General features: G+C 51.1%; 1 protein-coding gene and 1 pseudogene across 1 annotated transcript in view; one reads left to right on the top strand and one right to left on the bottom strand.

Moving 5' to 3' along the window:
• Positions 1–219: 219 nt before the first annotated feature.
• LOC140736369 (ras-related and estrogen-regulated growth inhibitor-like protein) lies at positions 220–6,273 on the top strand (annotated as a pseudogene).
• Positions 6,274–6,421: 148 nt separating this feature from the next.
• Positions 6,422–25,693, bottom strand: part of LOC140735155 (uncharacterized) — a 29,200-nt gene continuing 9,928 nt past the window's right edge. Inside the window, exons 5-8 of the mRNA XM_073059944.1 lie at positions 23,570–23,822; positions 17,863–18,041; positions 13,859–14,074; positions 6,422–8,509 (exon numbers count right to left, since the gene is read on the bottom strand). Of these exons, the coding sequence (XP_072916045.1) occupies positions 8,153–8,509; positions 13,859–14,074; positions 17,863–18,041; positions 23,570–23,822 (1,005 nt within the window). The 3' untranslated portion in view covers positions 6,422–8,152. The remainder of the gene's footprint in view (positions 8,510–13,858; positions 14,075–17,862; positions 18,042–23,569; positions 23,823–25,693) is intronic.

Consider the following 25,693-nt stretch of genomic DNA (forward strand, 5'->3'; position numbering starts at 1 on the left):
CCCTCCTCTCCTTCGGCGTGTTTAGAGTTAATCTCCACGGTCAGAAAACTGGCTGCAGGGCCGGAGAGGTGTGGAGCTGTGATTGGCCGCTATTCGTCCCGTAGAGGTAGCGGGCTCCATGTAAAAAGAGTCACGAGAGCGCAGACCCGGGCGAACTTTCTCTGAACCAGAGATCTGACATTTCGATCCTCCTCTGCCGCTCACTTGCCTCCTTTCGACATGAGAATGTCCGACCGCCCTGAATCTCGCCAAAGGGAAGCCCACGTGAACTGTCTGGTGATCGGCGCTGACCACGTCGGAAAGTCAGGTAATCTCTCCCGCCTGGTCCATGGTCCCGGCCCCGAGACCGATTATGATCGCGCTCGCGTCAGCCTGACGGGCAGAATGATTCGTGAGTTATTAGGCCATTGTTCAGCCACTTTTAAGCTTTCTCTTCCTTTCTCTGTATTTGTGCCACGAGAGTAGGAGAGACGGGATGGTGTTGCTGTTTAATATTGGCTGAAGTGATGGGGAGATTGTTTCTGGTATAAGCTGTGCCCACGATCCTCTCATTGCGGAGACGCGTCCAGGAGCAGGGCCCTGAACCTGACAATTGTCTAATGTCTACGGGCCACGCGGCCCGATTGTCTTTCCCATTTGTGGGATCCTGCTCTCCCAGCATGGAATAATTCTTTCCCTCTTCCCCGCCTCCCACTTACGAACAATAGCCTTAAAGAATCCAATAACCTCTTTCACCCCCTCCTTCCTCATCCAAATAACAGTCTCCCGGTGTGAATGGATGAGAAGAAGCTGTTCTAGGGAATAAAAATATAAATTGGGATGTCAGCACGGAAATCAGTCCTCGGACCATCTGATCTATACTAAGTACGGTGTCCCATCTGCACTGGTCCCAGCTGCCTGCCTTTGGTCTAAATCGTTTAAATGTCGTTAATGTACCCTCCATCAAACACATCCTCTAGCAGCATGTTCCACATACCCACCTTTCTCTGTATATGGTGACCAAATTGCCCCTTATGTCCCCTTCCCCTTTCATCTTGTACCTGTGCCCTCCAGTTTTAGCTCTCCCCATGCCCCTCCCTGGGTAAAAGACGGTGACCATCCGCGTTAACTCTGCCCCCCTCGTTAACCTCGGCCTCTTTCGCTCCAGGAAAACAGTCCCGGCCTGTCCAATGTTTCCTTCATAACTCAAGCCCTCCAATCCCAGTAACATCCCGGTGAATCTTTTCTGCACATATCCAAGCTTAACGACATCTCCGCTATAGCTGGGCGCACGCAATAGTCCAAGCGTGTCATCATCAACACATTGCGCAGATGTAACATAACGTCCCGAATCTTGTACTCTGTGCCCTGACCGTGCGCGTGTCCACTCCACCACCCGGTTACCTGTACGCGTGCCCTCTCCACCACCCGGTTACCTGAACGCGTGCCCTCTCCACCACCCCGGTTACCTGTACGCGTGCCCTTTCCACCACCCGGTTACCTGAACGCGTGCCCTCTCCACCACCCGGTTACCTGTACGCGTGCCCTCTCCCACCACCCCGGTTAGCTGTGCGCGTGCCCTCTCCACCACCCGGTTACCTGTACGCGTGCCCTCTCCACCACCCGGTTACCTGTACGCGTGCCCTTTCCACCACCAGGTTACCTGTACGCGTGCCCTCTCCACCACCCGGTTACCTGAACGCGTGCCCTCTCCACCACCCGGTTACCTGTGCGCGTGCCCTCTCCACCACCCGGTTACCTGTACGCGTGCCCTCTCCACCACCCGTTTACCTGTGCGCGTGCCCTCTCCACCACCCGGTTACCTGAACGCGTGCCCTCTCCACCACCCGGTTACCTGTGCGCGTGCCCTCTCCACCACCCGGTTACCTGTACGCGTGCCCTCTCCACCACCCGGTTACCTGTGCGCGTGCCCTCTCCACCACCCGGTTACCTGTGCGCGTGCCCTCTCCACCACCCGGTTACCTGTACGCGTGCCCTCTCCACCACCCGGTTACCTGTGCGCGTGCCCTCTCCACCACCCGGTTACCTGTACGCGTGCCCTCTCCACCACCCGGTTACCTGTGCGCGTGCCCTCTCCACCACCCGGTTACCTGTGCGCGTGCCCTCTCCACCACCCGGTTACCTGTACGCGTGCCCTCTCCACCACCCGGTTACCTGTGCGCGTGCCCTCTCCACCACCCGGTTACCTGTGCGCGTGCCCTCTCCACCACCCGGTTACCTGTACGCGTGCCCTCTCCACCACCCGGTTACCTGTGCGCGTGCCCTCTCCACCACCCGGTTACCTGAACGCGTGCCCTCTCCACCACCCGGTTACCTGTACGCGTGCCCTTTCCACCACCCGGTTACCTGAACGCGTGCCCTCTCCACCACCCGGTTACCTGTACGCGTGCCCTCTCCACCACCCGGTTAGCTGTGCGCGTGCCCTCTCCACCACCCGGTTACCTGTACGCGTGCCCTTTCCACCACCAGGTTACCTGTACGCGTGCCCTCTCCACCACCCGGTTACCTGAACGCGTGCCCTCTCCACCACCCGGTTACCTGTGCGCGTGCCCTCTCCACCACCCGGTTACCTGTACGCGTGCCCTCTCCACCACCCGGTTACCTGTGCGCGTGCCCTCTCCACCACCCGGTTACCTGAACGCGTGCCCTCTCCACCACCCGGTTACCTGTGCGCGTGCCCTCTCCACCACCCGGTTACCTGTACGCGTGCCCTCTCCACCACCCGGTTACCTGTGCGCGTGCCCTCTCCACCACCCGGTTACCTGTGCGCGTGCCCTCTCCACCACCCGGTTACCTGTACGCGTGCCCTCTCCACCACCCGGTTACCTGTGCGCGTGCCCTCTCCACCACCCGGTTACCTGTACGCGTGCCCTCTCCACCACCCGGTTACCTGTGCGCGTGCCCTCTCCACCACCCGGTTAACTGTGCGCGTGCCCTCTCCACCACCCGGTTACCTGTACGCGTGCCCTCTCCACCACCCGGTTACCTGTGCGCGTGCCCTCTCCACCACCCGGTTACCTGTGCGCGTGCCCTCTCCACCACCCGGTTACCTGTACGCGTGCCCTCTCCACCACCCGGTTACCTGTGCGCGTGCCCTCTCCACCACCCGGTTACCTGTACGCGTGCCCTCTCCACCACCCGGTTACCTGTGCGCGTGCCCTCTCCACCACCCGGTTACCTGTACGCGTGCCCTCTCCACCACCCGGTTACCTGTGCGCGTGCCCTCTCCACCACCCGGTTACCTGTACGCGTGCCCTTTCCACCACCAGGTTACCTGTACGCGTGCCCTCTCCACCACCCGGTTACCTGTACGCGTGCCCTCTCCACCACCCGGTTACCTGAACGCGTGCCCTCTCCACCACCCGGTTACCTGTGCGCGTGCCCTCTCCACCACCCGGTTACCTGTACGCGTGCCCTCTCCACCACCCCGGTTACCTGTGCGCGTGCCCTCTCCACCACCCGGTTACCTGTACGCGTGCCCTCTCCACCACCCGCGTTACCTGTGCGCGTGCCCTCTCCACCACCCGGTTACCTGTGGCGTGCCCTCTCCACCACCCGGTTACCTGTACGCGTGCCCTCTCCACCACCCGGTTACCTGTGCGCGTGCCCTCCTCCACCACCCGGTTACCTGTACGCGTGCCCTCTCCACCACCCGATTACCTGTGCGCGTGCCCTCTCCACCACCCGGTTACCTGTACGCGTGCCTCTCTACCACCCCGGTTACCTGTACGCGTGCCCTCTCCACCACCCAGTTACCTGTGCGCGTGCCCTCTCCACCACCCGGTTACCTGTACGCGTGCCCTCTCCACCACCCGGTTACCTGTACGCGTGCCCTCCTCACACCACCCGGTTACCTGTGGCGCGTGCCCCTCTCCACCACCCGCGGTTACCTGTACGCGTGCCCTCTCCACCACCCAGTTACCTGTGCGCGTGCCACTCTCCACCACCCGGTTACCTGTACGCGTGCCCTCTCCACCACCCCGGTTACCTGTACGCGTGCCCTCTCCACCACCCAGTTACCTGTGCGCGTGCCCTCTCCACCACCCGGTTACCTGTACGCGTGCCCTCTCCACCACCCGGTTACCTGTACGCAATCTTCAGGGTTGTTTGGCTGAAGGTTCTGTCCCAAAGAAGGGCTTGTGCGGCTGTGTAAGGTGCGATGTAAAACTAGGGAATTTCGGACGACACCGAATATTCACGGACACGAGGGGTGCTCGATCTACCGCCTCCTTGCTTATCATGCTGGAAGTGTAGCTTGGCCCCAGAAACTCCCCTCCGCACAGCTCTAACACAGCCAGCAAATTCCTTGTACCAAAGAAGCGAACGCCTCCAGCGGGCAGGGAGAACTGAGGTCCCGATCCACTCGGAAGCTGCACTCAAATATTACTGTGCCCAGGATCCACGTTACTGTGTGGCGGATTGCTGTATAACTTGGGAAGTTTTGAATGCTGCTTTTGTCAACACGCTGTAGGAGACGATTGTCTCTCCGGAGGGGGTTGGTTATGAGGAAACACTGTCCCGAGAGACTTAATCCGGGAGGATGGCAGGGGTGGTGGGGGAGGTATTAGCTACTAAGTATTCATAAATACGAGAGATTCTGCAGATGCCGGAAATCTAGAGTAACACACAAAATGCTAGAGGAACTCAGCAGGTCAGGCAACATCTATGGAGGGGAATAAACAGACGACTTTTCGGGCCGAGGCGCTTCATCGGGGACTAGGGATTCACTTGTTGGGATGGAGGCAGTAGAAGGGCATTTCACAAGCCGAGTCTCGAACACCGCGGCGGGGAGGGCATTTAAACAGCTCTGCTTTGACCTGGAAAAGGGATTAGTATCACCTGGTTGTCCCTCGCTGATATCTTGTCTCATTGCTGTCGAGTCCCCTGAACGTGTTCCCGTCTCGTATTACAGCCCTCACCGTGCGATTCCTCACGCGGAGGTTCATCGGCGAAATACGGAGAGGACGGGTGAGTGCGGAACTTGGAGTCTGTCAGTCCGGAACTGCACCGGGGTGTTTGGGGGGACATCTTTAACTCACACATCGCTCTTGTCTGCCACTTGACAGAGACTGTTTACACACAGAACGTGACCGTGGACGGAAGAGACATCTGTTTCAACATCTGGGATTGTCTGCACTCACAGGTAATGACGTGGACGCAGGCCGTTCGGCCCCTCACGCCTACCCCACCGTTTGATGTATTCTATGCCAGTCCCGCATAGCTCTCAAAAATCTAAGTCCCCCATAATCAAATATGATTTTTTTTAAAACTCTGCGGGGTCGGGCAGCGTCTGTAGAGGGGAAGTGGATAGTCAATGTTTTGAGCTGAGACTCTTCAGTTGGACTGCGACATGGGTCTGTATGAAGCGGCCAGACGAAGGGCTGGGGGGGAGGGGGCCCAGGTGACGAGGGGCGACAGTCAGTTGGAGGACAGGAGAATGGGGATAGTGACACGGGCTCGGACCAAAAAGAGCTGTAGGGGATTGAATCTGATAGGAGGGGAAGATGGAGCAGAGAATCGCGGGGTTAGTGGTGAGGGTGGGCGGCGGGGATGGAGCCACTATGTGGTGACGGGTCGGGCGGCGGGGAGGATGGGGTGGAGTGTACGGAGGAGGGGGGCGGGGAGTGTGTGGGTGACGGGCGGGCGGAGGACTGGGGTTGATGGTTGGGCGCGGGAGGAGTTGGGTGGAGGGAGGACTGCCTGGACGCTAGAGCAGGTTCAGAGATGTGGCTGCGAATGAGGGAGAGGGGTTTGCCTGCATTAACTCCTCTATTGCCTCCCCCCATTCCCCCCCACCCCCACCCCACACACACTCTTGTACCAGGACTCTGAGGTGACTCATCTCCGACCGAACATCAGATGCACTGGACAGACGGTTTCATCTTCGTCTACAGTATTTGTGACCGGGAAGTTTCGAGGTGTCTCGGCGGCAGTTGCGGCGGCTCCGCCAAGCCCGGGGCGACGGCCCACCGGCTCTGCTGCTGGGTAACAAGACCGACCTGTCGCACCGGCGCGCCGTCTCCAGCCACGAGGCCCGGCTGCTCGCCCTGTCCAGCCGCTGCGGCTTCCTGGAGGTGTCGGCGGCTGAGAAACTGTCAGGACGCCCTCCTCGCTTTCCACCAGCTCCTGCGGCTGGTGCGCCAGGCCAGGGCGGAGGCGAGCAGGAGCTCCGCACTCCGGGCACTGGTGCGAGGTGTCTCAGCCGTACTGGGCGGGAGGAAGCGCGAGTGGACTCGGTCTCGTCCAAGAGAAGGAGCTGGTACCCTCTCCTAGGGCGGGACAGCGCCCCGGTCTGCGTTCTCTTCCCTACCCCCAGGACGGGTTCCAGATTCCCTACCTAACCTCGGACGCGTGGGCTCCGCGACCAGACGCAGGAGAGTAGATATGAATAAATTGGCTTCCCGACAAGTGGGAGGAAAAGTGTGGATGTGTAAATATTATTTTAATAGGTTACATAATATATGATCGCTGTTTTTTTTACAAATCGGTGTAATTGGTAATGTGTGAAAAAGCTTTCGTTAATAGAACTAGCAATAAAGTTGAAAACTGATTCTGCAGATCTTGGAAAATCTCGAGCAACACAGGCGCAACACTAGAGGAACTCAGCGGGTCAGGCAGCATCGATGGAGGGAGAATGAACAGTTGTTGTTGTTTGTTTTTGTTTAAATGTCGAAGATGTGTAGTCTTTTTAGGGAGTTGGAAGCTGCAGCCACAGGTGAGATGTTGGAGGGGACTCAGCGAGTCGAGCAGCGTCTATGGAAGGGGAGTCGACAGTCGGCTGGTGGGGTGGCGGGCACAATTCTGAGCATTGTCATTGGGCACTGTGAAGCTATCATCCAGAGAGAGCTGTCAAGACAGATGATACTGGGATTGTTACCACTGGGGCCGTCTACAAGTTTCGGTCGAGGAGGGGTGGAGGAAGGTTCAGATCAGCTATTGATGGAGCAGTCCCCGTATGGCCGAGCGCTCTCCTGTCTCCGGGTTACTAGGACGGACTGCACCAGTGCAGTCTGGTTAAGAACCTTCTGGATATGACTCTATAACTGGAGGCCATTCGGCCCCAGCCTGTCCCGCCCTACATTAGGATCGTGGCTGATCCCACATTCCTCTCCTATTTCCCCGTCCCTTTACGCAAAACCCTTGATTGCCTTCCTGACCAGAGACTTAACCAACTCCGTGCCCTGACCCCCAACGCCCGAGCTTCACTGCTCTGCGGCAAGTAGAACACACATCTTCCCTCACCTCCGGTGTAGCTGTGCTCTCCACACCTGGAGTCTGATTTTCCCCAAATACCAGTTCTTAGAAATTCGGGAGAACGTACCATCCGTGCTCCCTAGGATCTGACGCACCCGAGACCCCCGTGATTGATAAACGGAGCCCCCGACCACTGCAGTTATCTCCACTCTCTATTTCCATCGTCTCCATTTCATTGGTTCTTTCCCAAGAGGAAAAAAAAATCAAATTTCCCTCTTGCCTGTTAACGTACTGAACTTCTGTAAACTATTCGCTTCTCACCGAGTCGCAGTCTCACCGAGTCTCCCAGTGGCAGACCACTGTCAGAGGTCGACAGTGTCAAAATGACCACATACCCCTCCCCTTTACCCCACCCACTATTCATTCCCAGTCGGACAATCCCGATGATCAATATAATAAATTGATCAGATTGGAACGAACATAGATCACGTGATATGAACCCACTGGGCTCTACAAATCTTACTGGTTGCTGGTATAATGGAACCCCCACTGGACGTAGTACCATTGGAGCCCCTGTACTGGGCGCATGGCCACTGCAAAACTACTGGGTGCCAGTCCACTGGGAAACCACACTGGAAACTCCACTGGTGGTAGCACACTGGACACCTCACAGGGACATAGACCACAAGGTAACGTTCCACTGGGCCAGTGACCACTGGGCTTCAGTCCATTGGAAACCAATAGGTGAATATCCAGCGGCCTCATTGACTGCGGTCCAGTGCGTGCAAGCCCACGGGGGTGACAATCTGCCGACGTTAGAAGGGTCGTTGCAATGGTGCCGGGGCCCAGAGCGTGGCTGGACACACCAGCGAGGTCATAACACATTAGCAGTAGGTCGCTCCAGACCGGGTTCAGAGTAACAGCGAATACAGACAAAATAAGATGGGGGCCCTCCGCCTCACTGCGCGATGTCAGCTACAGAAGGCGCCCGGGAGTTGCAAGGATCTCCCTGGACCTGCTCGGCCAGAGAGGGCCGGCGTGGGCCGAACAGTTGTTCGTTCATGTTACGTTCGTCGGGACTCTGGGGTTCGGGGCTGGGGCTGAGGTTGAGGCCGCGGTCCGGCTGCTCCTGGTGGCGAGAGTGCTGCCGCCAGTTCACCTGTTCCAGCATCCGTTGAATGGTCTCCTGGTCGAGGAGAATCATTTGCCCCTGAGAGCTCTGCCCACGCCCCGTCCACAGGCCCATATCGTACAGATCGTCCGCCGACTCCTCCCCCGACTCCTCGCCCTCCTCCTGCTCCTCTGGCTCCAGCAGCTGGGAGGGGGCGGGGGGGGGGGGGTTAGGAAGAAGAGAGGGAGGGGTACGAGGAAAGGGGAGGAGAAGCAGGTGGTACGAGAGGACGTAGTGGGGGAGTGAAGAAAGGGAAGAGATGAGTGTGGGGAGGAGACGGTGAAAGTGGAAGGGGATGGTGGATGGGGTTGATGATAGGATGCGGAAAAGGAGAAGGTGAGAGGAGGGGTTAGAGGTAAGGGAGAAGCGGAGGTATGAGAACGAGGAGACAGGGAACGGAAAGGGGGAGAGGAGGGTGGAAGAGGGTGAAGATGAGGGGGCGAGTAGGTATGGGGGCGGGAAGAAGCGAGAAACAGGGCTAATTATCACGGAAACAAACTCCCCATTAACAAACAGTGCAGCGCTCCCTCAGCACCGCCCTCCCACAATGCGGCGCTCTCTCATTACAGCCCGCCACAGAGCAACACCCTCATCAGGGCTCGACTCACACAATTCTCAGCACCGCCCCTCCCACAGTATGGAGTGTCTCGGACACCCCCCCCGCCCCCCCCATCCATAATGCGGCGCTTCCTCGGTACCGCCCCTCCCACAGCACAATGTCAGGGCTGGCAGTCGCAGTGAGCTGCTGACGTCCGGGAGACACGTGTCTGTGTGAAGGAGCAGCTCCTGCCGGGCCACGTGCCGTCGGAGGCCCCGGGGCTCAGCGCTGACAATCCGATTAGATCAGCAGAGACAGAACACGTTCCCCGCTGAGGGATGGGATGGAGATTAAATCACGTAGGGGCAGGTGTCTCACGCTCCCCATCACCCTCCCTCCCACCTTGCAAACATACGCTGCCATGCGCTGTTCCAACTTTTGTAAAGCTTTACCAAGAGCGTTAATCAGAGAATTATAATAATGGCAAACAACGGGATTGAAAGAGAGAGGGAGAGAGCAAGACAGAGGGGGCAGAGAGAAAGGGAATTAGAGAGAAAGAGAGAGGGGGACAGAGAGAGGTAGCGAAGAAGAGGGAGAGCGATAGAGAGATAGAGGGATAGATAGATGAAGATAAAGAGCGAGGCACACTCGTTGTGGGAGTGTTTGTGTGTGTGAGAGAGAATAAAAACAGACAAGCAGAGTCTGTGGAGGGTTGTGTGTCTGTGTGTGTGCGTGTGTCACACAGAGACACAGATAGACACAAACAGACGCCCACAGATAAGTGCTCACAGAGACACACAGACTGAGACAAAGAGACAGAGAGACATAGACACATTCAGACAAGTATAGACACACATACAGACACTGGGACACTCACGCAGACGCAGAGACACGAACACACACACAGACGGACACACAAACACACACATTCAACCACACTGAGATATACAGAGACAGACAGACAGACACACCAGATAGAGAAACAAGTCACACAGGGAAACCCCTCTCTGTCTGATCCTATGCTCATTGATAGGAAGAGGGCTTGCTTTTGTGACTTGTTTCTCTTATCAGTTGTGCGCCGCGCGCGCGTGCGTGCGTACGTGTGTGTGTGTGCGTGCGTACGTGTGTGTGTGTGTGTGTGTGTGTGTGTGTGTGTGTGTGTGTGTGTGTGTGTGTGTGTGTGTGTGTGTGTATTTGTGTCTATACCTAGAAACATAGAAAATAGGTGCAGGAGTAGGCCATTTGGTCCTTGAGCATGCACCGCCATTCAGTATGATCATGGCTGATCATCCAACTCAGAACCCTGTACCTGCTTTCTCCCCATACCCCCAAGGTATGGCCACAAGGGCTATATCTAACTTCCTCTTAAATATAGCCAGTGAACCGGCCTCAACTGTTTCCTGTGGCAGAAAATTCCACAGATTCACCACTCTCTGTGTGAAGAAGTTTTTCCTCATCTCGGTCCTAAAAGGCTTCCCCTTTATCCTTAAACTGTGACCCCTCATTCTGGACTTCCCCAACATCGGAAACAATCTTCCTGCATCTAGCCTGTCCAATCCCTTTAGTATTTTATACGTTTCAATAAGATCCCCCCTCAATCTTCTAAATTCCAGTGAGTATAAGCCGAGTCGATAAACTCAATATATGTGAGTGTGTCTCAGAATGTATATATATATGCGTTTATGTTGAGTCAGGGTGTGTCCCAGAGTGCATATGTGTCTATGACTCACACTGTATTTGTGTGTGTGTGTGTGTGTGTGTGTGTGTGTGTGTGTGTGTGTGTGTGTGTGTGTGTGTGTGTGTGTGTGTGTGTGTGTGTGTGTGTGTGCTGCAGAGAAATTGAAGCCGTTCTCTGCCATGGTCCGTTCCCACGCGATCGGCATGACACTGCTTAAAGATAAAGGGTCTCCCATTCAAGAGAAAACTTAACTCTCGGTGTGAGGGTATTTGTAACCGTCTCCCGAGAAGAGCAGAGATTCTGTGTGTTTCGTGATTCTGGATGAACAGTGGTCCTGGTGAACAAGGTTATTATCAGATCAGCTACGTTGTGATTAACTAGCAGACCAGGCCCGGGTTTCAATTACTCGCTCCACGTCTGGAGAGACGAGAGGGGCACCGGCTGACAGGAGCGGTGCAGCGGGGTATCAGTCTTGTTTTGTCTCCTGTCCGGCTGAGAGGGTCCACGTGCCCTCCCTACTCGATATCTCTGTGATGCCCCTGGGGCTCTTCATTGAGAATCCTATTACAGCTACAAACCATGTGATGAATGACTCTCTTCCTCCCGGAGTATACTGCGTCCAGATTTAACCTCGGCAGTGTAACGTGAAGGATGGTGAAGTTTGGCACAGGGTGAGGCGACCAGGGCAGTTGATCTCCGGACTGGTGGGCGTGGGCAGACTTGAGTTTAGGAAAGCGAGAGACCACTTATCATTACAGGAGGGATTTGGAGAGAGTGCAGAAGAGGTCTACCAGGATTCTGTCTAGATTAAAGGGCATGAGCTGTAAGGAGAGGTTCAACAAACCTCCTTTCCCCCCCACCCCCACCAACATTTATTTTTGTTGTGACGTTTTCGCCCTCCCTTTCCCGTCCTGATGAAGGGTCTCGGTCTGTTCCATAGGCGCTGCCTGACTTGCTAAGTTCCTCCAACATATTGTGTGTGTCGCTCTAGTTTTCCAGCATCTGCACAATCTCCCGTATTTATGTGGTTGGACAGAGTTGGACAGGTTTTTCCAGAGTGTCGGAGACTGAGGGCAGTCCTGATAGAGGTTTGTAAAATCATGAGAGGCAAAGACAGCGTAGAGAGTCGGAATCTTTTTCCCAGGGTAGGAATGTCTAATACTAGAGGGCATGTATTCAAGGTGAGAAGGGGATGCAACGCGCTGCCAGGGTGGTAGTGGAGGCAAGTACGATAGAGGCGTTCAAGAAGCTCTTAGGGCCGTGGATGTGCAGGAAATAGAGGGACATGGAGAACGTAGAAGGGATTCCTGTAATTAGGTACCAATACTTTAATTGGTTTGGCAGAATATCGTGGGCCGAATGTTCCTCTATACTGTTCTATGTGCACTTTTATATGTACAGACTTTAGTTCAAAAGTCAGGTAGTTATGTTACAGCTTTATAAAACTCTGGTTAGGCCACACCTGGAGGATTGCATACAGTTCTGGTCGGCCCATTAAAGGAAAGATGTTGGGACTTCAGAGAGGGCAGAAGAGGTTTACCAGGATGCTGCCTGCAACAGAGGGCATGTGCTATCATGAGAGGCTGGACAAACTTGGGTTGTTTACTCCGGAGCGGTGGAAGATGAGGGGAGATCAGATAGAGGTTTATAAGATTAGGAGAGGTAAGGATAGAGCTGACAGAGAATATCTCACCCCCCCCCCCCGCCCCGGGATTGAAATGTCTAATACCAGAGGGTGTGCACTTGAGGTGAGATGGGGTAACTGCAAAGGAGATGTAAGGGGGAAGTGTTTTTTCTTTACACAGAGAGTGGCGGGTACCTGAAATTCACTGTCTGGGATGATGGTATAGGCAAATATATTAGGGACTTTTAAGAAACGTTTAGATAGGCAAACAAATGTGTGGAAAATGGAAAGGACATGGACATAGGCACAAGAGAACAGGTTAATTGGCTATTTCTTTACTGATTTAATTGTTCCAGTCAACATTGTGCCTGAAGGGTGTGTTCCTGTGGTGTAATCTGGCAGGAGGGGTGTAACGTAGATGTGATTGGTAACTGGTTTCTTCTCATCATGTGTATCAAGATACAGTGGAAAGCTTTGGTTTAGAACACAGAACAGTACAGCGTTGGACAGGCCATTTAGCCTGGTCAATCTCACACAGAACACTGCAGCACAGTATAGGCCCTTAGCACACAATGTCATGTCAATCTATATAAGCTTACTCCATGATCAATCTAACCCTTCCCTCCTATATGGCTCATAAGCCTCTCAGGATTCCAAATTATGCTAAATGTCCCCCTCACTCCCTTCATATTCATCTCTCTATCTAAAAGCCTCTTAAACTTACCAAACTGCCTGTTGACCCAGGCAACCCATCCTTGGCACTTAATTCTCTCTGTGTTTAAAGAAAAACTTGCCTCTTGCGTGCCTTTAAACTTTTCCTATCTAACCTTAGAAACATGCTTGACTTTTTTACCATGGGCAAAAGGCTGGAATCACAATCAGGTTTAATAACCCTGGCATATATCGTGAAGTTTGTTGCCTAGCGACAGCAGTATATTGCAAAACATAATAATTTTTAAACTATAAATTACAGTTAAAAAAAACAGTAAATTACATTAAGCAGTGAAAAAAGAGCAAAAATAGTGAAGTAGTGTTCATGGATCCAGTGTCCACTTGTCTGTGTGTCTATATCTGTCTCATACACACATTCCCCCACAGACTGTGTGTGTGTGTGTGTGTGTGTGTGTGTGTGTGTGTGTGTGTGTGTGTGTGTGTGTGTGTGTGTGTGTGTGTGTGTGTCTCACACCCAAACTCTCCAAAAGACTCTGTCTGTCTTTCTCTCAAACACACTCTCCCAAGACACTCTCTCCCTCTCTCTCTCTCTCTCACACACACACACACACACACACAGAAGGGGAAGGGAACATCGGGGGTGGGGGGGGAAGGAAAGAGTTCAGAAAGCTGAAGTTTGGAGCTATAGGATCTGAGATAACCAGGCATCTCTGGACAGGTACAGTTACAGAGACAGAGAGGGTTGTAGGGGGCGGAGGGGTTCACAGATTCGGGGAGGGGTGTAATGTCCGGAGGTGGTTACAGATTGGGGGAGGGGTTCAGAGGCCGGTGGAGGTTACAGAGGTGGTGAGGGAGGCAGGGAAGGGTGTAAGGAAGGGAGAGGTTTATAGAGACGGGGAGGAGTTATACTGATAATGGTTGGGACGGGTCCCACAGGGAGTTACGGACTGTGGAAGTGGGGTGGGGAAGTTAGTTTCTTACCAGGTTGACAAGTACGTTGAGGAACAGCATCATCACCAGCATGGCGAGCTCAGGGCCCTGGAGCAGCTGCTGGGTGAGCAGCAGGCAGCTGTGGCCAATTTGCATCAGGCTCCGGCCGGTGCGGGACAGACGTGCCTGTAGCTGGAGCTGGAGCTGGGACAGGTGGCTGATTCCGGATACTAGGAGCCGGAGTGGCAGCGGCTGGGATCTGCTCAGCTGGGGGAGGTGAGGGAATGTGGAGAGTTAGCTCAGGGTGTGGGGAAGGCATTGAATCCACGCTTCCTCCCCTCCCCACTTTGCACTCTCATATTCACACGCTGTATCTCCTCGTGCCATCCACTCCATTTCCACCTCTCCCCATATCCCAGCTCCTCCATTTTCCTCCATTTCTTACCCTGAACCTCCCTCCATGCCTTACCCCTCCAGCTTCCCCATCCCCTCACTCTTTCCTCTCCCCCTCCCATATCCCCTCCTCCTCTAACTCCCCGTGTTGTTTCCACTGCCCCATCCTCCTCCCTGACCTCTGCCCCTCTACCTCTCCAACTGCCCATCACCCTCCCTCACTCTCTGATCCTTCTACCTCCTCCCACTCCATTCCCCCTCTCTCACCCCTTCCCTCTCCACTCCATCTCCTCCTTCACCTCTATCAATCCCATTACCACCGCACCCCAACCCTTCACTCTGCCCTTTCTATCTCCCCCATCCCCTCCTCCTCACCTCCATTCCCCATCTCCTCTCCAGCACCCCCACTGATCGGGGTGGGGAGAAATTCTCACAGTTTTAGGCTGTCATCCTACATGAGAATAGGCGAGATGGCAGGAGAGGGGGAGAACTGATTGGTGGTGCAGGTTTAGAGTGGGGAGTGGAAAGGTGATTTAGAGGGGATGTGAGGGGGACCTCCTCCACCCAGGGGATGGTGTAAGCAGAGTTACTAATAGTGTTCATACCAGCCCCTGAATCGCCCGGGTATATACGGGTTAATAGTGTTTATACCAGCATTGATAACAGTGGTGCCAGTGGCTAGCATGATTATGATGGGCTGAATGGTCTGCTTGTATTCTGTGTTACTCTCTGATCAATGCAGCAGACTAGTGAGCCCCAGGTGTCTGGCTCTATGTTGTTGTCAACAGCATCTGGTTCCCGTGCACAGGACTGGTGTGCAGTTTGGTTACTGTACATTGGTAATAGGATATTACAGCAGCAGCAGCCATGGCTTTCCGATGCTGTGAACAACAGCCTGGAGGAAGGCACAGAGAGTGAGGGAGGGTGGGGAGAGGGAGGTGCAGAGAATCAGAATGCAAGGGAGAGAGGCAGAGTGAGGTATGCAGTACACATATGTATATCTGTCCGGGCTCCACCGCCCGTCGTGGTGTGGGGGTTTGGCGTTTGAGTCCCGCTGGTGGCGGTCCAGTAGGGGTCTTTGGCTGGACCCATGGGCTCACGTTACATCTGCCCATAAAAACCTCTGGATCAGAGCGAGAAGACCAGGAAGAGTCATACCGGCTCAGACGTCGCCCAGATAAACAAGATCCGTGCCAGTGGTTGTGGAACCAGGACAATCTGGTGAGAAATTGGCTACCGAAATAAACCACTAATGGATGAGACAGGACAACATGGTATTAATAGAATGCTACTTTAACAGCAACTGACAAGAAAGAGGATACACCAAGCACATGTGTGCCTCTGGCAACAACGAAGATCATCATCCACATTAATGAAAACTGCTGGTTACCCAGTGAGTGAGCAAACACTGTCGACAGAGGATTGCTATCACATCTTGAATTGGACGCACAATCACGATGCACCGCAGCAACGTCACCACAGAACCGAGTCAATGAGGAAACATGAGTTCAAACCTCACCTCCACAACTCAGAGATGGCGCAAAGGTAATAACATTGTCTTGTACATGGGAAATAAACGTTCAGACCTCATCTTGGGGCACATCAATGATGACTGCTGCAGTCCGGGAGAAGATCATGGCTAAACTGTCAATCAACAAACTAAGCTCCCCAGACATGGTGATAAAATTCCATCAGACAGCATGCTAGAAGCAGCCCATGAAGCACTACCCAAAACTGCAACCTCCAACTTAACTGAGACCAGTAACCTGACGTATGCATCGGCAGCAGCTGTTCTAGAAATGCTGAGCTACAAAATAAATACTGTCAAAACCCCCTTCCCCACAGACGATGATTGGAAGCCAAGATGAAAACCACAACGGCAGAGGTCAGCAGACTAACTGAGCTGTGCAATGACTCATCTCAGCTACTAAGGAAGTACAAAGGTATGTCCATAGCCGAAGCCCTGAAAACTGCCAAGTAATGGTTAACAGTTCGGGCTACCAGACTACAAAGGTACACCAAGGATGCAGAGGCCAAGAGAATAATAGCACTCTTCTCCAAAGAAACAGGAAAAGTATTCTCACAGCTTTCAGAGTAACAACATGCCAGTACTTGAATAGTAACTGAGGAGTACTGGAAGAGTATACGGGAGAAAGAGGCATCCCATAACACCAGCAGCCAGTGGCCAAAAGACCTACAAGCAAACCTCTGCAACCTCCCAGAGGAAGAACCAGTCACCGTCACAGCAATAGATGTGCAGCAACAGGTAGCAAGTATGAGGAACTGGACATCACCAGGGCCTGACATGATCCGCACCTACTGGGTGAAGAAACTGACAGCATTACATACACTGCCGGCAGCTCAAATTAACCAGATGCTTGAAGCAGGCTGGCTAACTCAAGGAAGGACAGTACTCAAAAATAAGGATCCTCACAAAGAAGCAACACTATCAAGCTACTGGCCTTTAATCTGCCTGTCAACAACATGGAAGCTCCTGTCAGGCATCACAGCCACCAAGCTGAAGAAACGTGTAAATTCCCAAGCCCTGCTCAGAGGGCGATTGGTAATGGAATCAGAGTCTCCAAGCACCAATACTGGTGGACAAAGCAGTCATGTGAGACTCCAAGACAAGGCAAGGCAAACCAAGGCACAGCCTGGATCAACTACCAGAAAGCAAAAGGCAGCTGAATGTGAAGAACAAGATCAGAGCCATCACCACATTTGCTCTACCAGTCACCAGAGACCCAGCCACAACAGACAGAATGAACTGGCAGCTGTTGACATCAATACCCAGAAACTACTAACAATACATGGAGGATTCCATTCAAAGTTCAACGATGAGTGACTTTACACCCGCCGGAATAAAGGAGGACCTGTTCATGGATGCACAAGAGCAGACGCTCAGCCCAAGAGAAATCGAAGCAGAGTTATATCACAGCAGACAAGACCCAAGATGCAGACTGTGAAAGGAATCTGCTGAAACCATCCAGCACACGGTGCAGGGTGCAAGGTACAGGCAGGGACAGCATACACTGAATGGTAGAAACAAGCTGCAGGAATTGTGCACTGATACATCTGTGCTGAGTATTGATTGGACATTCCCAAGTCCAAATGGGAAACACTCGAGAAGGGAGAGGACAATGACAGAGGAGGGGTGGGGGGAGGGAGGAGGGGTGGGGGAGGGAGGAGGGGTGAGGGGAGAAAGAGGGGAGGGAAGAGGAGAAGGTGGGGAGAGAGGGGAGGGGAGAGGAGAGAAGAGAGGGGCAAATGTCAAATGTGTGGGTTGGGGCAGAGTGGAGAGATATGTAGAATGTAAGTTGGGAGTAGGGTGGGTTGGTGTGAGGTCTGTAGTGTGGGGTGTCATTAGAGCAAAGTTGTGTTCTGTAGTGGTATATATGTATGGGAAGGTGAGTGGACATGGAAATTAAGTAGGGGGAGTTTGGGGTGTCTTGTTAGTATTGGGAAGAGATGTTTAGGAATTGCAGGTATGTGGGGTTGTGAAGTGAACTCATGGGGAGGGAGACGGTGGTGTCTCTTTGTAGAGTTATGGGGTTTATAGGCATTGAAGGGTTCAGGTTTTTTGTAAGAGGGTATGGGAGGGAGATGGGATGGTCTGTTGGTAGGGTGCAGGACAGTTAGGGATGGGCAGCTGTCACACCTACCCTGTCCAGGCCCTCGGAGATGAGCAGAGCTCTGGTCAAAGTCCCCTCCCATAGGGTCTCTGTATAAACCAATGCCCTGTGCTGCCAGCGGAGCCCAAACTTCAGTAACAGCCTTCGTGCCTGGGGGACCAGACTTGGCTGCTCTTCTGCCTGTCCGTCGCCGGCTGAGCAGTTTTCACCTGTAGGAGGAAGAGAAAGGGAGGGAGGGAGTCGGCATACCAGCAGCATGGGCTCCACCCGTACCTAGCGCCAGAATGGGGTAGTGTTGGGGACAGCCTACCCTCCACAACTTACCCCTCTGACACTGGACTCACAACATCATGTGAACGGCTCAGCCCTGGGAAGGACTGACCGAATCCATGCTGATCAAGACCCAAGATGTAGAATGTACAAGGAATCTGCTGGTACTGCTGGCTCTGTGCCGAGTGGTGCCTGCTCCCTGGCACCAGGCTTTGGCCAGGATCTGATGTGCAGCAGAACCTCACTTACAGGTGCTGGTAACATTTATTTGTTACTTATTGAGATAAAGCACAGAATAGGGCTTTCCTGTCCATCGAACTGCACTGCCCAGCAACCTCCCAATTTTACACTAGACTAATCACGGGACAATATACAATGACCAATTAAGCTAAAAATCAGTACGTCTTTGGGCTGTGGGAGGAAACCACAGAGGTAAGTCATGGGGAGAAAGTAAAAACTACTTACAGACAACATCCTCCAGGGACGAAGGAATGGAGAGTCATGGCAGCAGAGTACAACAGTCTGTTATATCCAAATTCCCTCCATCAGCCTTCTCAAACACATCAACCAACCCTCACCATCTATGCAAACCCCTCTGGTCCCTACACCCTTCCCCATTGCTGTAGCTCTGCTCCATCCCCTAACCTCTCCTTGTCTCTATAACCCCTTCCTGATGTTACACCACTCTCTAGTTTCTTTTCCTGTGCTGCCCCCTGGCCATCTCCCACACTCATCGCCCCACCACTGGGTGTCGTTCCTCTAGCTGAGTGGAACCAGATTATGGAAACCTCACCCCTTCCCTCTCTACCTCTGTGACCTCCCTGAAGTCTTCCCTTCAGCTCTGCCTCTACACTGACACAACCCTCACCGTACCTCAGCAGTGAAACCTCTGACGCCACATGAAAATGACCACAGTGGCTTTCCTTACACTAAGGTCTTGTTTTGCACTGTCTTTCTCTCAACTGCCTTGTAAACTTTCCTATGGCCAAACATCTTAATTCCTATCCCCATTCCCGTTCTGACATGTCTGTCCATGGTCTCCTCTTCTGCCACGATGAGGCCACTCTCAGGTTGGAGGAGTAACTCCTCATATTCCGTTTAGGCAGCTTCCAACTTGTTGGCATGAATGTTGAGTTCTACTCCAGGTGTATTTTTCCTCTCCCCATTCTTCTATTCTCCACTCTGGCCTCTGGCCTCTGATCCTTATATGCCTATCATCTCTCCCTGGTGCCCAGTCTCCTTCCCTTTCTCCCAAGGTCCACTCCCCTCTCCCATCAAATTCCTTCTCTGGCCCTTTGCCTTTTCCACCCATCAACTCCAAGCTTCTTACTCCATCCCCTCGCCCACCCACCTGGTCTCACTATCACCTGCCCCCTTCTACCCCTTTCCCTTCCCACTTTCTTATTCTGGCTTCTGCTCCCTTCATTTCCAGTCCTGGTGAAGGGTCTGTTTATTCCCTTTCATAAATGCTGCCGGACCTGCTGAGTTCCTCAGCATTTGTGTGTGCTAAAGATGAACTCTTGACCTCGCATCCTACTATATCGTGGTCCTTGCACCATTAATGTTTATCTCAAAGTCAAGGTCGAGTTTATTGTCATATACTCAACCACACATATGTACAGGTGTAATGAGAACATAATCCGAAGCAGCATCACAGACACAGAACACCAAATAAGCAGCATTAAACAAGAACAATACAGTATCAATTAAACATTACTTACACCCAACATTTACAAGAAAGGTAACACAGCTCAAATTTAGAAAATTATAAAGTCAACTGTAGCCCAAAGTGTTCAAAGTGGTTGCGGTGTTGCTATGGAGAGGTAATGATCACACTGCTCTCTCTTCATTCTGCATTCTGTTGTGTTTTCCCTTGTACTACCCTGTTGTAGTCATGCTTTGAAATAGATCAAAAGATATCAGAGCAGAATTAGCCATTCGGCCCATCGAGTCTGCTTCGCCATTCAGACATGGCCGACTTATCCCTGTCAACCCCATTCTCCAGCTTTCTCCCCGTAACTTTTGATGCCCCTACTAATCAAGAATCAATCAACATCTAATAAAGGATATTAACATTTAGTCCTACATAACATCATAAATATACCCAATAACTTGACCTCCACATCTATCTATGACAAGAATTCCACAGAATCACCACCTCTGGCTAAATAAATTCCTCTGTATCTCTGTTCTAAATGGAAATCTCTATTGTGAGACTGTCCCTCGTCCAAGACTCACCCAGTATAGGAAATATTCTCTCTTGGTCCACTCTGGTTTGCCCTTTCAATGGGTTTCAGTAGGTTTCAGAGCAATCATACGCTCCTCATACATTAACCATTTCATCCCTGGGATCATTCTTGTAAACCTCCTCTGGACCCTCTCCAATGCCAGCACATGCCTTCTTAGATATGGGGCCAAAAACTACACCCAATAGTCCAAATGTGGTCTGACCAGCACCTTATAAAGCTTCAGTATCATATCATTAACTCCAGCCTTCTAAACAACCTTGACACATGGCAATTTACCTACTACCAAAAAGGGTCTAGAGTAGATATTTATCTTTGGAGAGTCTGAACATTAAAGACATACTATTATTTCTTCACTACAACTCCACGTCAAGACTATACTTCCAAGGAAACCCTTCACCAGACTCCAAGACCTGGGAATCAACACCTCGGTTTGCAACTGGCTCCTTGACCTCCTGACAAATAGATCATAATCAGTAAGGATAGGCAGTAACACCTTCATCACAATTCTAAACACAAGGCTGTGTCAGGAGACCCCTACTTTACTCCCTGTACACATGATGGCGTAACCAGATTCTGCTTCAACTCCATCTACACGTTTGCAGATGATATCACCATAGAGGGCTTTATTCCAGACAACAAAGAGTCAGAGTATTCGAAGGAGATAGAGAGCCAAGTGAGGTGGTGTCATGACAACAACCTTTCCCCTGAAGTCAAAACAAGAGCTGGCCATTGACTTCAGGAAGTGTGGGTGGGGGGTTGTCCACATGCCCATGTCTACATCAATGGTGTTGAGGTTGAGAGGGTTGAGACATTCAAGTTCCCTAGCGTGATCATCATCAATAGTCTATCCTGGTCCAACCATGTAGACATAACGGCTATGAAAGCTCACCAATGCATCTACTTCCTTAGGATGTTAAAGACATTTGGTATGTCCCTGTCAATCTTTTAATCAATGCACCACAGAAAGAATCCTAACTGGATGCATCATGGCTTGGTATAGCAACTACTCTGCATGTGACTGCAAAAGAACAGCAAGGAGTTGTAGACACAGTTCAGCATATCACAGACACCAGCCTCCCCTCCATGGGGTCTGTCTACAATTCTTGCTGCCTGGTAAAGTGACCAGCATATTCAAAGACCCCACCCACCCAGACATTCTCTCTTCTCCCCTCTCTCATCAGATACGAAAGACTGAAAACACGTTCCATCAGGCTCAAGGACAACCTCTATCCCACTGTCATGTCTATTGAATGGTCTCCTGGAATGATTAGATAGACACTTGACCCTACTATATACTCTGTTGTGATTATGTGCTTTATTATCTTCCTGCACTATATTTTCTCCATAGCTGTTACTTAATCTGCATGACAGTATGCAAGAGAGGCTTTTCACTGTATCTCAGTACATGTGAAAATAATAAACCAATTCCAATTCAAATTCCTTACTTTCATATTCTAGCCTTCTCAAAATAAATGCAAACATTGCATTTGTGTTCCTTTCTACCAACTCAACTTAACATTTAGGGAATCCTGCAGGACTTCCAAATCCCTATGCACCTCAATTCCTGATTTTTCTTCCTATTTACAAAATAATCTATGCCTTTATTCCTCTATCAAAGTGTATGAGCATACATTATATTCCATCTGCCACTTTTCTTGCCCATTTACTCAACCTGTCTGTCCTTCTGCAGACTCTCTGCTTCCTCAACACACCCTATCTTTGTATCATCTGCAAACTTGTCCACAAAACTATAAACTTTGTCATGCAAATCATTGACATATAATGTGAAGAGAAGTGGTCCCAACGCTGACCCTTGCAGAACACCACTGGCAGACAATCAGAAAGGGCCCCCTTTATTCCCACTCTTTGCCTCCTGCCAGGCAGCCAATCTTCTATCCATGCTAGTATCTTTCCTGCAATAACATGGACTCTTACATTGTTTAGCAGCTTTATGTGTGGCATTTTGTCAAAGACCTTCTGAAAATCCAAGTATACGGTATTCACTAACTCTCCTTTGTCAGTCCTGATGATTATTTGCTCAAAGAATTCCAAATTTTTCAGGCAAGATTTTATCTTAAGGAAACCATGCCAACTTCTGCCTATTCTATCATGTGCCTCCAAGTATCCTGAAACTTCATCCTTAGTAATAAACACCAACATCTTGCCAATGACTAAAGTCAGACTAATTGACCTGTAATTTCTTGTGTTTTGCCTGCCTCCCTCTCTTCTTAAAGAGTGGGGTGATATTAGTGATTTTCCGGTCCTATGGAACTATTCCAGTACCACAACTCCACAATCCCTTCAGCAACCTCTTTCAGAACCTTGGGATGCAGGAAACTTAACCACTTTCAGACCTTTCAGCTTCTCCAGCACTTTTTCCTTACAGGTACACTCACTTCTGTAAGTACGACATACATGACAAAGTTTTTCACTGTCTCATAGAACAGCACAGTATAGGCCCTTTGGCCCACAATGTCATCTCTTCCAATATAATCGTACTCTAAGTTCAATCTAAACCTTCCTTTGCACACAGCCTAAAATCCTATTTTTTTCTATCATCCACGTGCATACCTAAAAATCTCTTAATGTCCTTAATGTATCAGCCTCTGGCAATGCATTCCAATGACCTACCACTATCTATGTGAAAAAAGCTACTTCTGAAATCTCCCCTAAACTTTTTGCCACTCAGCTTAAATAGATATAGTGGCTATTGACATCCTGGAGAAAAGGTGCTGGCTTCCCATTCTAACTATATCTCTCATAGTCTCATATACCTCTATCAATTCGCCAAAGAGTGAACCAAACATGCTCCAAACCTTCACTCCAACCTATCCTCATAACACATGCTGTCTAATCCAGGTAGCATCCTGGTAAATCTCCTCTGCATCTGCTCTAAAGCTTCCACATCCTTCCTTTAATGAGGTCTCCAGAACTGAAAGCAAAATTCTAAGTGGAGTCTAACCAGTTTTATAGAGCTGCAACATTACCTTGCAGCTCTTGAACTCAATTATTTTACTAATGCAGACCAACACACCATATGTTTTCTTAACAACCCTGTCAACTTGTGCAGTAACTTTGAGGAATCTATGGATTTTGACCTCGTCTAATGAAGCCCATAATAAACCCAATACCGGCCTTGTCTCCCTGGGGTGAAAACCCATGGTTGGATCCTGGTGTCTAGTGATGGGACACTGCTGCCATTGACCGCCATCACTTACTGCCATCTTCCTCATTGTTGGGAAGGTAGTGGTCCACTGCTCGATCCAGCCTGACCAGGACTTGGACCCCCCCAGCTTCCAGTGCCTGTCCCAGGCTTGTGTTGAGGAATGCAGTGGCCTGTCCAGACACAGACTCTTGTACCCTTTCCATGGCAGCCGTCGTCCTCTTCATTAGGCCTTTCCGCCCAAGGGTGAACCGCTCCTGTGCATCCTCCAGGCTGAGGGTGATGGGTTCTCCGAGGTGTGAGATCACCTGGTGGTGAAGGAAGTTGGAGGATGTAGGTCAATCTTTTCAATGGAAAGGTGTTATGGCAACAGGGAGGGTGTGGGGGCCGGAGGGGGGCTACAGAGACAGTGAAGGGTGTAGGGGCTGAAAGGTTAAATATGGGAGGGGTGTATGGCTGGACCTGGTTACAGAGATGGAGAGGGCTGAGGTGCTGGAGGGGTGTAACAGAAACAGGGAGGGGTGTAGGATTGATGGGGGGTGTGATGTGTGAAGGACATGAGATTTGATGAAGTTTAGAATTAGGGTGTCCCCAGTGGAATAAGGCCGTAAGACACAGGAGCAGATTTAGGCCATTGAGTCTGTTCCGCTATTCAATCATGGCTGAATCTTTTCCCCCCTGCTCAGACTACTCCCCATCCTTCTCCCTGCAACCATTGACGTCATGTCTAATCAAGAACCTGTCAAGCTCTGCCTTAAATACACCCAACAGCCTGGCCTCCACATCTGCTTGTGGTAACAAATTCCACAAATTCACCACCCTCTGGCAAAAGAAACTTCTCTGCATCTCTGTTTTAAATGAATGCTCCTCTATTCTGAGGCTGTGCCCTCTTGTCCGAGACTCCCCCACCATAGGAAGTATCCTTTCCACATCGACTCTGTCTAGGCCTTTCAATATTCAAAAGGTTTCAATGAGATCCCTCTCATTCTTCTAAATTCCAGCCAGCACAGCCCCAGAGCTATCAAATGTTCCTCTTTCATTTCCAGAATCATCCTTGTGAACCTGCTCTGAACCCTCTCCAATGCCAGCACATCTTTTCTTAGATAAGGAGCACAAAACTGTTCACAGTACTCAAGGTGAGGCCTCACCAGTGCCTTATAAAGCCTCAGCATCACATCCCTGCTCTTGTGCTCCAGACCCCTTGAAATGAATGCTAACATTGTGTTTGCCTTCCTCACCACTGATTCTACCTGCAAGTTAACCTTTAGGGTGTTCTGCCAAGTTCCTTTGCATCTCAGATATTTGGATTTTCTCCCTGTTTAGAAAATAGTTTGCACATTTATCTCTTCTATCAAAGTGCATGACCATGCATTGTCCAACATTGTATTTGATTTGGCACTTTCTTGCCCGTTTTCTTAATCTGTCTGAGTCCATCTGCAGCTTACCTGTTTCCTTAAAGAAACCATGTTGACTTTGTCCTATCTTGTCCTGTGCCACCAGGTACTCCATAACCTCATCCTCAACAACTGACACCAACATCTTCCCAACCACTGAGGTCAAGCTAACTGGTCTATAATTTCCTTTCTGCTGCCTTCCTCCTTTCTTAAACAGTGGAGTGATATTTGCAATTTTCCAGTCCTCTGGCATTATGCCAGTCTAATGATTTTTGCAAGATGATTACTAATGCTTCCACAATCTCTAACGCTACCACTTTCAGAACCTCAACTTGCAGTTCATCTGATCCGAGTGACTAATGTGCCCTTACTTTTTTTTTTAAGCACCTTCTCCCTTGTAATAGTAATTGCACTCACTTCTCATCCTCACACCCTTCAACATCTGGCAAACTGCTAGTGTCTTCCACATGAAGACTGATGTAAAATACTAATCTCCTTGTCCCCCGTTATTATTTCTCCTGTCTCATTTTCTAGCGGTCCTATATCCACTCTCATCTCTTTTATTTTTTAAATATTTAAAATGCTTCTGCTGTAAACTTTGATGTTGTCTGCTGGCTTGCTTTCCTATTTCATCTGTTTCCTGCTTATGATTCTTATAGTTTCTGTCTGTAGGTTTTTAAAAGCTTTCCAATCCTCCATCTTCCTGCTAAGTTTTAATGGCAACGTGAGTGTGGACAAGCGGCTTCGGATGAGTGGAACCGAAGGGGTTGCGGGCGGCGGGAGGC

Source organism: Hemitrygon akajei, chromosome 11, assembly GCF_048418815.1.
Source record: "Hemitrygon akajei chromosome 11, sHemAka1.3, whole genome shotgun sequence".
Classification (NCBI taxonomy): Eukaryota; Metazoa; Chordata; class Chondrichthyes; order Myliobatiformes; family Dasyatidae; genus Hemitrygon; species Hemitrygon akajei.